The following is a 16443-nucleotide window of genomic DNA, read 5'->3' as shown; positions in this document are numbered from 1 at the left end:
TCCTTGGACTACATGAAAAGAGACATTGAGGAGCTCTCTGATTATGTAGCCCAGGCAGGTATGACCCTGACCTTGAGCAGTATCCTACCTTCACCAAGAATGATGCCACAATACAGAGATAAGATGATCAGCTTTAACAATTGGCTTAAACACTGGTGTCATTCAAAGGGGATCCAGTATCTGTCTGCCTGGGATGACATGCTGGACAAGCCACGCTGCTCAAGGGACGGCTTGCACCTGTCACCCTGGGATTCCGGATATTGGCAAAGGCTCTTGCCACCCCATAGTGCCTTTTTAGGCAAGGCTCAAATTCTAAACCTACCACCCTAGAACACAAAAAGGAAAAAAAACTAAGGGTAATGCTGCTCAATGCCAGAAGTCTAAATCTCAAAATGCACGACTCGAGGCCCTTCTCAGTATGGAGAACATCGATGTCTGTGCTGTGACAGAAACCTGGTTCAAGGCTCCTGAGAGCACCCCAGCGCTATCAGGTTTTACCTCATATCATGTTCCGCCCCAAAATCCGGACAATACCAAGAAAGGAGGGGTATCCATATTCATCAAGGACACCCACACCTCAAGACTGGTGGCAACGCACGATGCATCGGAGACCATCCAGGTGCAATTAACCATAGGCAAGACTGCTCTGCAAATTGTAGCATGTTACAGGCCACCCTCACAAACTCAGGAAACTCACATGGCCTTCCTGAAAACACTAGAGGGGATAAATGTATCACCAAACACCATCATACTAGGTGACTTCAATTACCCTAATATAGACTGGGAACACTACTCAAGCCCAAACACCCTAGCCCAAAAGTTCCTGGAATTCATAAACTCAAATGCCATGGAACAACTAGTCACCATCCCACAAGAGGAGATAACATACTTGATCTCATCATCACGAACATGGGAGCACAATGTTCAACACCGAAGTATACCCCTCACTGGTGAGATCAGATCACAAACTAATCTCGCTGGAGGTCCTCATCCCACCCCCACCTGAAATAAAAAGACCACAGTAAAGAACTTCTCAAAAGCCGACTTCACACTTCTAAAGACTAGTGTGGTCTCCTTTCAGGCCCCGAGGCGGAAAACATTACTCAAGCCGCTGAATCACTTACAAACGCCTTCTACCAGCACCTGCAGGACTGCATGGATAAGGCAATCCCAAGCAAAACAAAGACTCTTTGTACCAAAGGCAAGCGTCCAGTCTGGTGGACCCCAGCCATAAACAAACTCTACAACAAAAGGAGGAAGCTACTACAAGATAGAGCAAAATCCTTAAAAGGTAAGACACCCTTGATCACTATAAGTAAAAACTAAGAGCTCTCATAAAATCATCCAAAGCAAATTTCGAGAGAAAAATAGCTAAAGACTCAAAAGACAATCATAAGGCCTTCTTTAGCTATGTTAGAAACCTAGGAGGAAACTCCCAGATATGCTCAGAACTAGTTCAAAATGATGTGAAGATTACTGATCCTACAGACATTGCCAACATACTGGCTGACAGGTTCAGTGCAAACTTCTCCCCTCCCCAAAAGGAGAGATATCTATACCAAATGAGTGCAGCCCCCAAACATCTCCAGCGCCCAAGTGAGAACTGCTCTCTCCAAAGCAAAAACACAGCATCCATGGGACCCGATGGTGTCCCCGGCTGTGTGCTCCACGAACTCAATGAGGAATTAAACCCACAGCTAGGACAGCTGTTTAATCAAAGTCTTACCTCTGGATACGCACCCAGGAGTGGCGCACTGCAACTGTGGTCCCACTTCACAAAGGCGGTGCCTCCACAGACCCTGGAAATTACCGCCCATTAGCTTGACAAGCCTTATCTGCAAAGCCATGGAGAGGATCATAATGGACCTCATAAATAAAGACATAGGGAATTTGCAGACTTTGGATCCAACCCAGTTTGGCTTTGTCAAAGGCAGATCATGCCTTTTAAACTTGGTTGACTTTTTGAAACAGTCACCAAAGCCATTGATGAGGGAAAGGCAGTCCATACAGCCTACCTCGATCTGGCTAAGGCCTTGATACAATACCCCACTCGGGTATCATTGAAAAACTCATCAGCTTAAATGTTAACCCATACATCACAAGATGGGTTGCAAACTGGCTGAGTGACAGAACCCACAGGGTCAGAGTTGCTGGCGCCATGTCAGACTCAAAGCCTGTCACAAGTGGTGTCCCACAGGGCTCAGTCCTGGGCCCACTCTTGTTTGGCATCTACTTTTCCGAAGTACAAGCAAACACATGAGGGTTATGGCTGACAAAGTTTGCAGATGACTGCAAACTGGGCGCCATAGTAGAAAACACATCTGACACAGATATCCTTCAGAAGGGTCTCACAGAAACGGATAACTGGTGCCAGAGCCACGGCCTAAAGTTAAATGCCAAAAAATGCATAGTCATACCCTTCGGGAAAAACAAGGTTACCCCTAGCTACCAAATAGGTGGCAATCCACTGAGCACAGAAGAAGTTATCAGGGACCTGGGGACCCAGGTTGATAGTAGTCTGTCATTCGACACCCATGTAGCTAAAGTAGTTAGGAAGTCCTTCTACATTGCCCACCTTATCATGAAGGGATTCTCATCTAGATCAAGGGAGGTCATAGTCTCCTTTACTCATCACACATCAGACCAATGATTGAGTACAATGCCACATTCGGATTTATCTGACCCGACACTTACAGCATCTGGTGAGGCCCCAAAAGTTTCACACCAAAAGGATAAAGGGTCTCAAAATCTGTCCTATGCTGCCCGACTGAAAGAACTCCAGCTCTATTCAGTCGCACGCTTGCTCAGAGGTGACCTTTGCCTAACATACAAGGCCATGTCAAACCCAGATTTGATGAATATGCTTCACCTCAAAAATCTAGATCCATCAGAGCCACAAGGGCGGGAGACTTAAACCTCGACACGGCTATTAATAGGACGTGCTGGAGGGATAGATTCATCACCCAAAGACTCCCTATGCTGTGGAACAAAATCCCGGTACATGTGAGGCAGAGCACCTCGCTGGCCTTGTTCAAGAGAAATCTTGACCAATGGATGGGAGATCGCAGATATACCCCAGGAATTACCTCAGTGTCACTGCTCGACAGAGGCACAGCAAAATAATGGGTATAGTTCCCCATACTAAAGGGGTGGCGTAAGCCACAAAACAATGGGCTAGGCTTATAAATGCCCTCGGGCAGATAGCCTAGTATGAACCTATGAACCTATGAACCTATGAACTTTTCGAAAGCAGTTTTGGTAGTGATTGAGCTGTACAGATTATGGTGGAATCATCAGTGTATTACATTGAATGAGCATTCCAGGGTGGGAGGAAGCGTGAAGGTTGTTAGTGAAAATGTTGAAGAGTGGGGGTCTGAGGATGCAGCCTTGAGGAACTCCAGTAGGGCTGTGGAGAAAGGGTGAGAGTTCGTTGTACCATTTCACTGCTTGTTTATGATCCTCGAGGTAGCTCTCATTGCTTGTTTATGATTCCCGAGGTAGCTCTAAAACCATTTTATTGTGTTATGTGAGAAGCCTAAGTCAGACAGTGTGTTCAGTAGTAGGGGGTGAGAGACCGTGTCAAAGGCCTTAGAGAGGTTAAGGAATACTGAGGCTGTATAGCATCCTGCATCTCTGGCCTTGTTCACGGTTTCTGTAAAGGATAATAGGGCTGTAGATGTGCTGTGGCTGGGTCAGAAGCCATGTTGGGCATGGGTTAAAAGATTGTTTTGCAATAGGTATTGAATAGGTATTGCATTAGCTGCTGATGGATACCTCTCTTGAGAATTTTGGATATGAGGTATCAAGATGGACATAGGATGGAAATTGGTTAGTTCAGTAGAGGTGCCCCTTTTGTGGATGGGGGTGATGTGAGATTATTTCCATGTGGCTGATACTTCTGATTTCGATAAAGAACTGTTTATAATGATACTGATTGGGTATGCGATTGAGTTGTCAACCAGTCTGAGGTAGTGCGGTGGAAGATTCTCAGCTGAGGTGGAACAGGGTTTTAGTTTTTGCAGCAGTTTCTTTATGGTGTTTGTGGGTATGGGCTGAAATGAGAAAAGGGTTTGTATGATATTTTGTTGAGTAGGGGGGTTATTAATGATAAGATTAAGGGGTAGATGGTATAAGATTGGTGCCTGAATAGGTTGAAGATGGGGGGTCCAGTGTTAGGGGTGTTAATGAGTCTGCTATTGATTTTATGAAGTGTTGTTAAAGTTTTTGGCTATTTGTAATGGAGGGGTATCAGGTGATGGGATGTGATCTCTATTTTTCTCAGGGTTAAGTAGAGTAGATATGGAGCCCCAAACTTTTTTTTTGTTTTTTTTTTTTTTTGCTGGAGTTGAAGCTGGGAATAGGATGATTTCTTATCTTTGTTGATTAATTTTGTCACTTTATTATGCAGTGTTTTGAAGTTGACATGGTTTTGTTTGTTTTTGTTTAGTTTCCAGGTTTTCCAGGCTAGGTCCCTTTGCTTCATCAGGTGTTTACATTCCTTAGAGAGCCACTGGCAAACAGAACAGATGCTTTTTCAAACAGTGAAAAGTAGCAACAATCACTGCAGACAGTGAAAATAGCAAAAAACAAACTTTGCAACAAAATATGATTTAACAGGCACAGTAAGGCAGACAAATGCAATGCAAACAGTGCAGTTTAGTTTACAGTATTAAAATAAAGTATTAACTAAGCATAACATAATAAAAGTGCAGTAAATAATATAATCAAGTAAAACAAATAGGCAACTTATGGTTTTTGGAAAGCTCAGAAGCCTCTAGCATACCTCTCAACCTCTTAGAGCAGGAAATCTACACAAAGCCATAAATAAAAGTGGTACAAAGGCCCAAAAATAGGGGCAATTTTTAAATTCTTACAAACTTAGAAAGTTAATAGAATAATAGGTTTTGCATTTGCATGAATTTTCTGAAGGGTATGAAGTCTGAAATCAAATGTCTATTTATTTTCTAACTTCAGTCTTTAATGATTTGCCACTACTTTGCCAGAAAACTACAATTTTATAAAAAAAAAAAACTAACCAAAAATATGAGACAAAAATTTGGACATTCTGTGAAAATTTGTACAGTTGAGAGGTATGACCTCTAGTCATCTGGTATCTCAGCTCAGATTTGTTTCTGGTAGCCCACCTCAGTTTAGCTCGGTTCAAGCAAGCAGAAAATCTTCAAGTCCCAAGGAGGAAAAGAGGTCTTCAAAGGTTTGGTGCAAATGCAGATGCCCTTAAAGGAACTAATTAAATGGCCTATACTGCACCTCAGTCCGGTCTGCACAAGGTCATGATGGGCAGAAGTGCAACAGATGTGTATGCTGCCCATGGAAAGATTGAGACCAATGTCTTCAAAATGTCATAGGTATGTAAGTGTCTCTTACAGATTTACCAGTTTTGGGACATTTGAATATCTTTCTGTTCAGAGAACCTTTTCCTCTTGGCAAAATATCTGTCAAGTGGAAAGCATCCTAGTAAATTTAATCATTCCAGATGTCTAAATGGAAGAGCTGATGATTCAGCAGATCTAAACCTGGAACCATGCTATGAGCTGGTGTCAGTCACTACCCCACTAAGGGGACTTTCTTGGTTTGCACTGTCACACACCTGAAAGGCTGAAACCACATCCTTATCAGCACCAAGGGACATGAAGGTTAAGTTTTGGTCTTTCATATTGGAAGTTTTTAGAAGAAACATATGATCAGAGGGATGGAAGAAAGGCATACCAAAATATTCTCTGCAAGATTAGAAATAATATATGTCATCCTGTTACACCTCCCAGAAATGAGGAAGGACTGAAGTCTCCTGAGTGGGGAGCAGGTCATGCTCTAGGATGTCTTATACCTGGAATGCACTGGCCAAACAAGTTTCCCAATTCATGAGTTCTAGGAGAGGGCTGAAGCTCTGTCCCAGGAATGTCATCAGAGTACTGACTTCTTCAAGAATCTTAAGTGTGGTGTCACCATCTATGACTATTTGCAAACCTACACTATCTGTATGCTCTTGGAGTTGTAAGTTTTGTGCTTTTTCTACACGTCACACCACAGGCTAGTTGTATGACCAGAACAGGAGGGCCACTGATTTTAGCTCTCCCTCCAGTACTTTTAGGGAGAGAAAGACATCCCACAGCTCCAGTATCTCTGTCTCACTGATGTGGATTCTCTTCTCCTCTCTTGGACAGCCACTTTATCTAAAGCACAGGGGAGCTAAGGTAGCTTTTCCAATCAAAAATTTAAGCATTCCATTGCAGTATATGGCTACAAGAAAGGAAGGCCCACAATGAAATTTGTAGAAACCATGCACCATTCCAAAGACCTGGGACATAGATCTGATACAAAAGAGATCTGTGATGACATGACTCTGACACGACACATTCCACTGTGCCACCTTCATCTTCTTGCATGTAAATGTCACTGTAAGAACTAGGACTGCCTTTAGGTGAAGATCCCAAAAGACACTGGAGCAGCTGAGATTTGGCCCTCAGTTGGTTCCTTACCCAGGGTGTCAAAAAGATGACCTCCAGGTCTCTCTCCATGGAAAGAAACAACTAGCAATCTAAAGTGCTCAACATGTGTGGAGATCAAAGAGAATGTTTTCCAGTAGATGGAGACTGCAGAACTAGAATAATAGGAGCACCTAACCCAAGAACACTAGCAGGGGGTTCCCTGAAGGGACCACCAGAAGTCAGACATCCAGGTTAAACAGCACATCTAGCTGCCTCTCCTGTAAAGACTCTGCTGCTGTGATGAACACCTTGGTAAAAGCCATCTGTGCAGATAATGGCCCACATGGCAGCAGTTTGTACTGAAAGTGGTGGCCATTTAGAATCAAACCTCTTGTGTAGATCACAGAAAGTTAAGTATTAGAAGGCAGCACTATTGTCCAGACCAGAAACACCCCTCCAGATATGCATAACAACAGGGCCATTACATCCCTGCAGAGTCACCATTCAGAATTTGATGCACCAACTATGTTGTTGAAGCTGTTAAGGTCCAAGAAAGGATGGAAAACACCTCCCTTTCAGAATTAATAAGTGGAGAAAAGAGTGGAATCTCATGCCTGTCTCTGGAAGATGGACAGCTTCTATGGGTTCCCTGAGAAGAAGAGTCTAGGTCTATCCAAAGGGTTCTTCAGACATTGTTCCCCGAACAGATGGTTCTTGAACTGAGCTCTTTTTGGAGAACACCTGTGAGTTTTAAGATGGGACTTTATATGACCATGTCATGCTCTCAGCAGTCCTTAATAATGACTATTTATGGAGAGAGAAACTTTCAGAACTTCCTTCAAGGAGACTTCTTAGCTGCAGTCCAGACTATAACTGGTGGAGTAGGTCTTTTTGGTTACTAAACCAGTACAGCAGGGTAGCCATGACCTGATTATTGAAAGTCCTCATTATTCTATGCTTGTGTTTCTGGAAAACTGATTAGGCATGGAAGAAGGGGAAACAGGGACTTAGAGGGGATACTTACCATGGACAACATCTGGTTCCCCCTTTGCAGGTCATGCATCATGTTATGGGATACCAGTCAAAGGCGGATTCTGTCTAAATGAGGGAATCTAGAATAGCCTGCCTTAGTTCATCCTTGAAGGAGGAGAGTTTTAGCCACATTAGCCAATGAATCCACTTCCTTACCCAAAATATCAGCACAGTTAAGGTTACAGTGGACCACGTAGAACGTCACTGTAAAAGCAGTAGCAGTCTTATCCAGTTTTACAATGATCCCAAGATGATGGAGAGCTGAAAGCTATGCCAATTAATAATCTAACAGAGAGGACTGGCACCTGGTAAGTGAGACAGATAGATGGGGCAACTTAGTTCTTGTCTGGTAGAGGAAAACAAACAATCGTCCATCCTATCTATCAGGTGAATACATAGGAAGAGGCTTCATTTTCCAGGGCCTCTGCTGGACTAAAGAGCTTGTGTAAGGATATATGCTGGCTGCTTAAAGAGGCTTTCACTGCATAGCTTGGCCTCTGACTATCATGCCTTTGTTTTCATGCAGCTAGATTCAAACACTGGAACTAGTGGCACTGCATGACTTTATACTTCACTTCAAAGCAATAAAGATGTCAGTAGGGATCTTTGCTTATACTCTGGCAGCTACATAAACACTTTCATGGTCTGCATTTCTTAGGACTTGAAGATGGAAACTTTTTTACAAAGACTATTTGAAATGAGAACCAAGTTGTGGGAGCAGCAGAAAAGAAGTGAGTTGCAAAGGGGCTGGATGTGCTGTTTCAACCTGCTGCATGATTCCAGTGGAAGGTTCATGTGGCCCAAAATATGCTAATAAGCAAGACAAAAAAAGACAACCTGAAGAAGGTGGGCGGGACCTTACCCACAGTAACCCATTTTGGTGGATTCCCGCTATCAGATCTCTGAAACACATACATGAAGAAAATTCAGTCACAGCTTCCACCAATCCAGTTCTAAAAGTAGGAAGAAAAAGGATGATTTTCCTTGACCATCATGACTGACGGTGCAGAGAAATAAATCCCTTAACAGCACCCCAGATGACCTTTTTTTCAGTACAGGGACAGGCACTGGAGGGACCAGACAGGGGGCAAAGATGGGAATAAGTGGCAATCTCCAGCTTGCCCATTCTGGTGAGAGGAGATGGAGAGGTAGACAATGCTCATTGTAGTAGCAGTTTTAAGTGCAGAGGGCTTCATGCTGTAAGTGGTATACAGCTGGGTCAGGAGGTTGTGCATGGCTGGAAGCATGCGTGCATGTATGTACCTGCTGAAGGCAGCAACTGTGGAGCTTGTAAGGCTGCTTCAAAGTGGAAGGGGGATGCATGTGCTGAATGAAGGCAGCAAGTGTTCAGCTTGTAAGTCTGCTGCAGGGTGGTAGGGGGATGGATGGATGCATGCACCTGCTGAATGTAGCAACTACATAACTTGCAAGGTTGCTGCAGGGTATAAGGGGATGCATGCACCTGCTGAAGGCAGCAACTGCAGAGATTGCAAGGCTGCTGCAGGGTGATAGGGGGTTAGGTTACACTCCCAGGAAGCAATGTGATGCATAACCAAAGTCCTGAATCTCCTTAGTGGTCCTGGATGTGGGTAAGGTTGATCCCACTTTGATTCTAACTTGTGCCTGGTAGACCTGGTGTATTAAGGGCAGAGCTGGTGGCAGCTGATTGTCCGCTATGGGGAGGGGAAGCAAACAAAAGAAGGGATATTCCATATGCATGAAGACAGAGAATGTCAAACTTTCAGACTACTGAAAATACTGACTCATTTTTTGAGAAGGTACACTTAATAATAGTAAGACCAGGGATGTGCCCATTTCATTATGAATGAAGGTGTGAATGGATCAATTTGGATGTCCAGAGCATGTATCTTGACCATCACTGGCTCTCAGTCCATTGTATTGTTTTGTACTAATAGTTTAAATATCATGTTTTACAACAGGTAGTATCCATGACATAATTTATACCGCCCAGAACTGTTCCTACTGCAGAAGCTGCTGATGATTCTGTACCCTTCCCATGGAAGTAGGCCAGGGTACACCTAAACTCTTTCTCTTTTTGTTCTTGGCTTGCACAGTCGCCTCACGCCGTTGCCCGTTCGAGTTAAAGTGTGTACGTACTGTGTGCGGCGAATGCGTGATGGCGCCGCTCGTTGTTGGTTGTGGTCGTAGGCCCAGCCAGCAGCTAAACAAACTGCCAATCACGGACCGGAGTTCCCGTTCCGGGCTGCCCCTACTAACCGGGAAAAAGCCGAAAGACACACACACACATGCCAACTGTTTAATCAATAAACTGGAAAGATAAATCCAGGTGTGACTTTATATCTGCCCTGTACAACAGACTCAGTTTCCCATATCCCAGAATGGTACTATTCTTTGTCACTGGCCTTTACCCCGTGGTGTATGGTTCGGTCTAGGAATGGCTATATTCCAGAAGATACTTTTCTTAGTCTCTCCTTTCTATTGGCATGCCTCCTAGCATGTGTTCTGCCTTTGTGTTGCAATAACTAATACATATCCTTGCACTTTTCTGCATTAAATACCAGCTGTCACATATTGACTTAAGTTGTTAGCTGCACAAGAATTTGCTTAAAACTTGTCCCTCCATCTAAGATCACTGTGATGTCAGCCTTGGTGTCATCAATGTGAATTAGGAACTTGTTCCCTATTGCTGGTGTAGTATTTGATGCAAGTATGCTAAACATTACCCACCCTAGTATCAGTCCTGTGGCATTCCACTACTTTCAGAACATTGCAGAACTGCTTTGTTTTCTTTTTTCATTAATATGAATAGTTTCAGAGAGATCCTTTTCTATTCAATATGAATAAATAAGGTGACATAAACATATGAAATATATATATCTACCTGAAGCCACTCTCGTTCAATCAAGGATTGGAATCCCATTAAAGTTCTGCAGTCTGGATCCAGAATTACCTGCGCCAGCGAAGTGACTTGCAGGGTGGTATCAGTCCCCTCTGAGCCGTGCACAAGTACACTTGCTTCTTCTCTATGAAATCAAAAGATAGGACAGGAGATGAAATCAGATTTAATAAGGTAATGTATTAACAGCAGACAAAACAAACTGCTCATGGGAAATCTGCAGTCAGCACATTAAATAGCCTGAATACGTGTGTGCAGTGAGGACAAGTAATATGGCATAATGGTTAAGGTGTTTACCTTACAGACACAAGGTGCAGGGTTTGATTCTCACATGGGGTAATTGACTAGGCTTAAAATGGCTCACAAGGGCAGTTAGCCTAGTAATAATCTATGAACCTATGAACTGATTAATACATGGTAAATAATAAATTAATACATACATAATATCGGTGGGATATCTGTAGATGCATCTCACTTCCTCCACAGAAGTAGGGTTACACCTTAAAGGCACTTCTATGGTAACTCTGCTCCCACAGGCCAGATTGTACAGAACTACAAAGGTTTCACTAAATATGTGGTCATTTATGGGGACACACTGAAAGAGGGGATCACAGAGTCCTTATCAGGCTCATAGTCTGTTCTCTGATTCTCATTCTTAGGGCACGTATGAAAAGGAGAAAGACACCAGCATCAGCAGAGGCAGTGGGGCAGGCCTCTGCTTGTCTGCCTGTACAGTTAGTGGGGAGTTTGGCTTTATTCGCCTAAATGCACCAGTCAAAGCTGAAAAAAGTAAAAACTGATGGACGTTCAGAAACGTTGAAGTACTAGTATGTCCTAAGGGGTGATTTGTATATATCCCATGGGCCTCCATCACAAGAGGTTCAAGGTATTACATAGTAAAGACTCTGCGTGCATGACAGGGTGTGTGTATATCTCTATATATCTAGATATAATCTAGTGAGAGAGACAGGGAGATGCACAAATTGAAGGTACCAGGTTTAACTGTGAGTCCAAGCAAATGCACAATGTAAATTTCACACTTGTCAAGCATTCTACACAACATAACAACAAGTAAAATACACTTTTGTAGTACTGAATCGTGAGGAAAGCTTTACACATAGCAAATGCTCCACCATAATGGACAATGTTCCCACAAAAAGAAACAAACTTTGTACATATCTATGTCAAAGTCCAGACAGCGGGAAGGATAAATATATAACTAGAGGACCCCCCCTAATTATTACTCCTTCCAACAAATGGAATGTTAATAGATTTGCCTTCTTCTTTGATGATGAAGAATACCTCCTTATCTTCCATGTGTATGGGTGGTGAGTACCATGGTCTGCCATTCAACGTACACATTGTTTGGTAACTGCTCCTGGGAACCTACATTTAGGAAGCATGGCTAGGATTAAAACAGCCTCCTTGAGGTCGTTAGCCTAGTAATCACCTATGAGCATTTATCTAGATGGTAGTTTTCACCTTCCTGCACAATCTTTGTCTCATTCTCCTACACTGAAGTGACATTCCATCTTCCAGACGTCATTTCTCTATGCCATCAATTTATAGGAATTTACTTAGCATGCAATCCACTAGACCCTTGAGGAGCCTAGCCCAATTCCCCAAATGCCCAGGGCACTGTTCAGTAAAGTGATTTGCTCAGTCACAGACTAGGAAAATGGAGGCTGATGGCACCAAACCCTGGACTACAAGAAGCAGCTCATGAACAGCTTATAGACTTATTACTCTGTGCTATCTGCTCCTACAGGCTACCTGTGTCTAACAAAGACATAGGTGCCACACCAGGGGTAAATTTCCGTCTCCCCATCCACTGGTTCAAGTTACTTTTGATTTGGGTTAGGGAAGAACTCTGCTTGACATGGATGGAAAGCTTGTTCCAGAGAAGGTGTAATCTCTGAGATACATACTGGTTCTTCTAGCATGTCCTATTTATGTGGCAGGCAATTTTTAGGTCTCTAGATTGGGTAATTCTAATGCAGTTTGTTTTGCGTATGTGCAACAGGTCCATCACAGCTGGATCAGAGAATAATTTGTAGGTCAGGCATAGATTGCCTCTCAGCAGCCTGTGGGATAGCTAGTACAGACAAAATGCTTTGAGGCGGCCTGCATTGTATGTGCTGTTTATGCACTGTATTCTTTTTGTGAGGAACCTCTGTGGACACTTCCGTTGTTGCATATTCCTGGTCAGGTACATATCTAAGAGGGCACTGTACTCAGTGACTGGCCTGATAAGGGCCGAGTACAATGGAACAATGACATCCTTGGACCTAGATGGCATACCCTTGCTTATACGTTGCACAGGTTACTGTCTACATGTATTTTCAAATCCCTGACCACTGGGTCTACCCTTGGTAGTTGCCAAGGGTATCCATCTTCCCAAAGTACATTATTATTATTATTATTATTATTATTATTATTATTATTATTATTATTATGCATTTCTTTGCATTTACTTTTAGTCTGTGGATCTGGTACCAGTTATTTATTTGTATTAAGCCTTCCTGGAGGGTATTTGTGTCTTTTGGGGATTCTATGACTGGACCTAGTTGCAATCATCTGCAAGCTTGTTTGGCCAGAGGCTCTTGACTTTGGCCTTGACTTCCAAGAAATATATACCAAAAAGGAGAGACCCCAGCACTGAGCCTTGACGGACTCTACTAGTAACTGGCCAATTTGTGTAGGTAGACTCCCCTATCCTAACTTCTAGGGTCTTATCTGTGAGCCATCTGGCTATCCAGTGGGGTGACATGGGATTTATATTTAATATCATGAATTTGTCAACAATGCCTGAGTGGGGTTTTGTGACAAATGCTTTGACCAGGTCAAGTCAGACAGTATGCACCTTTTTTCCCATGTTCATTGCTTTGGTGACCTTCTTGAAGTGAAGATGTCCACCAGGAAAATGGGTACACTGATTTGATGTAGCCTCACAAAACATGATGGCTGAATGGCTACTCTAAATTACCCATCTAGAAGCTGTATTTTTCCTTGCCCATGTGACCCATTTAGTGAGTGAAAAAAGTATGCATTACCTGCCCTTGATGAAACCAGACTGGATTGGTTCCAGTAAAACCACCTGAAAAACAGTCCAATGAAAGAGATACAACTGCCACAGGTATAAGAACCACACAAATAAAGAATATAATACAAAATTTATTCTGTCTAGGGAGAGAGAATAAATGTATTCTGTTCTTCATTTGTGTGGTTGTCATATCTGTGGTGGTTGTATTTGATGGATTGGTTCCAGTACTGGAATGTTTTCTATGCCATTGTTTATTAGTTCCATGATAATTTTTTCTATGACTTTGCACATGAGACTAGTCAGATTTATGAGTCTGTAGTTACCCAGGTCTGTACATGGTCCACCCTTGCAGAAAGATGACAGTTGCAGTCCTCCATCCACTTGGTATGAAACCTGTCTGACGGCTATGGTTAAATAGATGTTGGAGTGATGTTCACTGATGAGTCCTGGCAGCCAGATGACTCCTGCATCTGAAATCTGAGTTGTACATCAGTGGTGGTCTTGCTGGGTTCCCCCAACCGGATGCTGTATAGTTGGAATTTGTACCAGTAGATGAGAGGGTTACCTCAACATGACTGAGTTGTAGAAAGGAAAACTAAATCTGCAGAATGAACAAATGCAGGTAACAGCTACTTGGGGTATTTGGCCTTCTAGGACATCTTGGGACTTGAGCTTGAAAGGATACTACGTATGGATTCTGTAGTTCTGCTGGGAGACTTTAGTGCTCAGTTAAGGAATGATGGAAGTATTTGGGGGCATAATTAGGAGGAACAGCTCGCCTGGTCTGAACCCCAGTAGGGAATTTTTATTGCACATCTGTGCTATTCATGGATTATGCATAATTAACACCATGTTTAAACTAATGGCTGTGCATCGGTACATGTTACTAGCATTCCTTAGAGCAAAGCCTGATGTTTGACTTTGTCTTTGCAATATTCAGACCGAAGGCCAAATGTTCTGGTAAACAGAGGCTCTGAGTTGCCAGATGATCAACTCAAAATGGTCTTTATACTGACCTCTGAAACCCAAAGTGGTAGTGAGGGTAATCTGGGAGCACATAGCAAATGTTTGTTTTTAGAATGATTTCAACTCCCACCTCAGAAAGAACATCTCTATTACATCAGAAGAGGTTAAAGCTGTGAAGTCCAAAATGGGACTAGTTAATGACCACCATGAGTTTTGCCTGAAAGCTAATAATAAAATCAATGAACCTGCCTAACACAAACTAAGGATTGCTATACTTGATGTAGGTTCACTGACAGGATGCAGATTGGTAGTGCATGACCTGTTGGTACAGAGGAGGCTGGACTTCCTATGTATTCAGGAAACAAAATGGAAGGGCAGTGCAGCAAAGCTACTTGGCTGGATATCTATTATTCAGGGGGAGGACAGACCAGAAATGGTGACGGACAGTAAACTTCTAGGTGTTATATTAGATGACGATGTCATATATAACCAGCATATACTGCACGCCATTAAATCTACACACCAAAAACTTGGCTTCCCTTATAGGGTCACTGGATTCCTTACAGATACTTCAAGGAAAACTCTAACCACTACCTTCATATTGCCAAGTCTTTTATACGCTGTTCCTATCCTAACAAACTTAAACAATACTGAAAGAAAGAAACGTACCTCCTGCTGTACAATAAAACAACTAAATTTACCACCAGTCTCCCTCATAGGACCCACCATTGTTACAGCTTAAAGCAATTAAACTGGCTTGAACTACATGACTACTTAAGATAATCACAACTGACCACAGCACACAAATTCATCATTCAGAAAAATACCCTGCACTCAAAACTCATTACTGCCCTACTGTCCAGCAAGAGAACCCTGCTCTACTAACCAACTCTTATTACTTACAAATAAGTCAAATAATGTTGCAGGAGACTCGCTGTACTCCCAGTACAAAATCTAGAGTAGTATCCCACACAAATAAAACTCTCCAACAAAATAAGTAGTTTTTTTTAAACCACTGTTTAAACAACATGTTAACCAGTCCTGGTCCTGCAAATGCTCACCACAAGGTTGAGACTATGCTCACAGTATGATACTCTCCAAATACTGTCCTTAAACAGAATAATCTAAACCTCTCACTAAAATGACAAAACAATTTTTATACAGAACTGCTGTCTGTACAATCCATTACGTTGCACATGGCTTTTTCTTTAGTAACTTCCACCTCCGTAAAACCTTAGAATGTATAAATGAAACTGTTTGTGTAGAAAACAGATGTAATTACTCTGTGTTTAACTGGGACTTAGTATAATGCAATGCAGTTAAATGGAGCTGGGTATTACCCAGTTGGACTTTCCCGATAAACAAAGACAAATAAATGAATAAATGATAAATAACTGTGGTGAGGGGGAATCCTCAGAAGACAGTGAGGGATGTTGTCACATTTAGAGACAGACTCATGGCAATCAGACTGTACTACAGGCAGAGCAGTATTTATAATGTCAGCCTGTGCTTACAGCAGGGTTGTGACAGAAAGGAAACAAACAAGTGCATTCAGGCAGAAAATGCAGGGCCTATTAAATAAAACAGGACAAAATGAGGTGCCGTTGAAATGGGGGACCTGAATGCTCATACTGGGACAAACTGACTTTAAAAGTGTTGCATGTTCCTTTATGTCATGGTGATTTGAGGGTCTATATTACATGTTGTAAGTCTGAAAACTTCGAATCTCATATAATCGACTCCATATGAGCCAAGTTTTCCAACATCGAACATAAAATATAAAACTAAAAATAAAAAACCTACCTGAACACTCTATGCAGGGGGGCAAGCCCCCCTGCACCCCCCACTACTTAAACATACCAACTCCAAGATCGCACTACATTGTAGTGAAGGGAAATATTCCCTATGGCGATCTCCACTGAAATGTTCGATGTTTGAAAACCTCCTTATATGATGTCAATCATATGAGATTCAAAGTTTTCAAACTTCGAACTTATAATATAGACCCATGATTTGAAACTTTTAACTGAATATGAGGAATTAAAATGGATCTCTAGAATGAAAGCACATATTCCCCC

General features: G+C 42.4%; 1 protein-coding gene across 5 annotated transcripts in view; it reads right to left on the bottom strand.

The window, feature by feature from the left end:
• The window catches only part of LOC122810968 (myotubularin-related protein 9-like), a 557891-nt gene that overhangs the window by 179066 nt on the left and 362382 nt on the right, over positions 1–16443 (bottom strand). For all 5 annotated transcript variants that reach the window (XM_044082497.1, XM_044082502.1, XM_044082503.1 and 2 more), the window contains one exon: positions 10342–10483. In XM_044082497.1, coding sequence (XP_043938432.1) covers positions 10342–10483 — 142 coding nt within the window. The remainder of the gene's footprint in view (positions 1–10341; positions 10484–16443) is intronic.

Source organism: Protopterus annectens, chromosome 1.part1 (genome assembly GCF_019279795.1).
Source record: "Protopterus annectens isolate FY-2018-M chromosome 1.part1, PAN1.0, whole genome shotgun sequence".
Classification (NCBI taxonomy): Eukaryota; Metazoa; Chordata; order Ceratodontiformes; family Protopteridae; genus Protopterus; species Protopterus annectens.
This window is presented reverse-complemented; position numbering and strand designations above follow the sequence as displayed.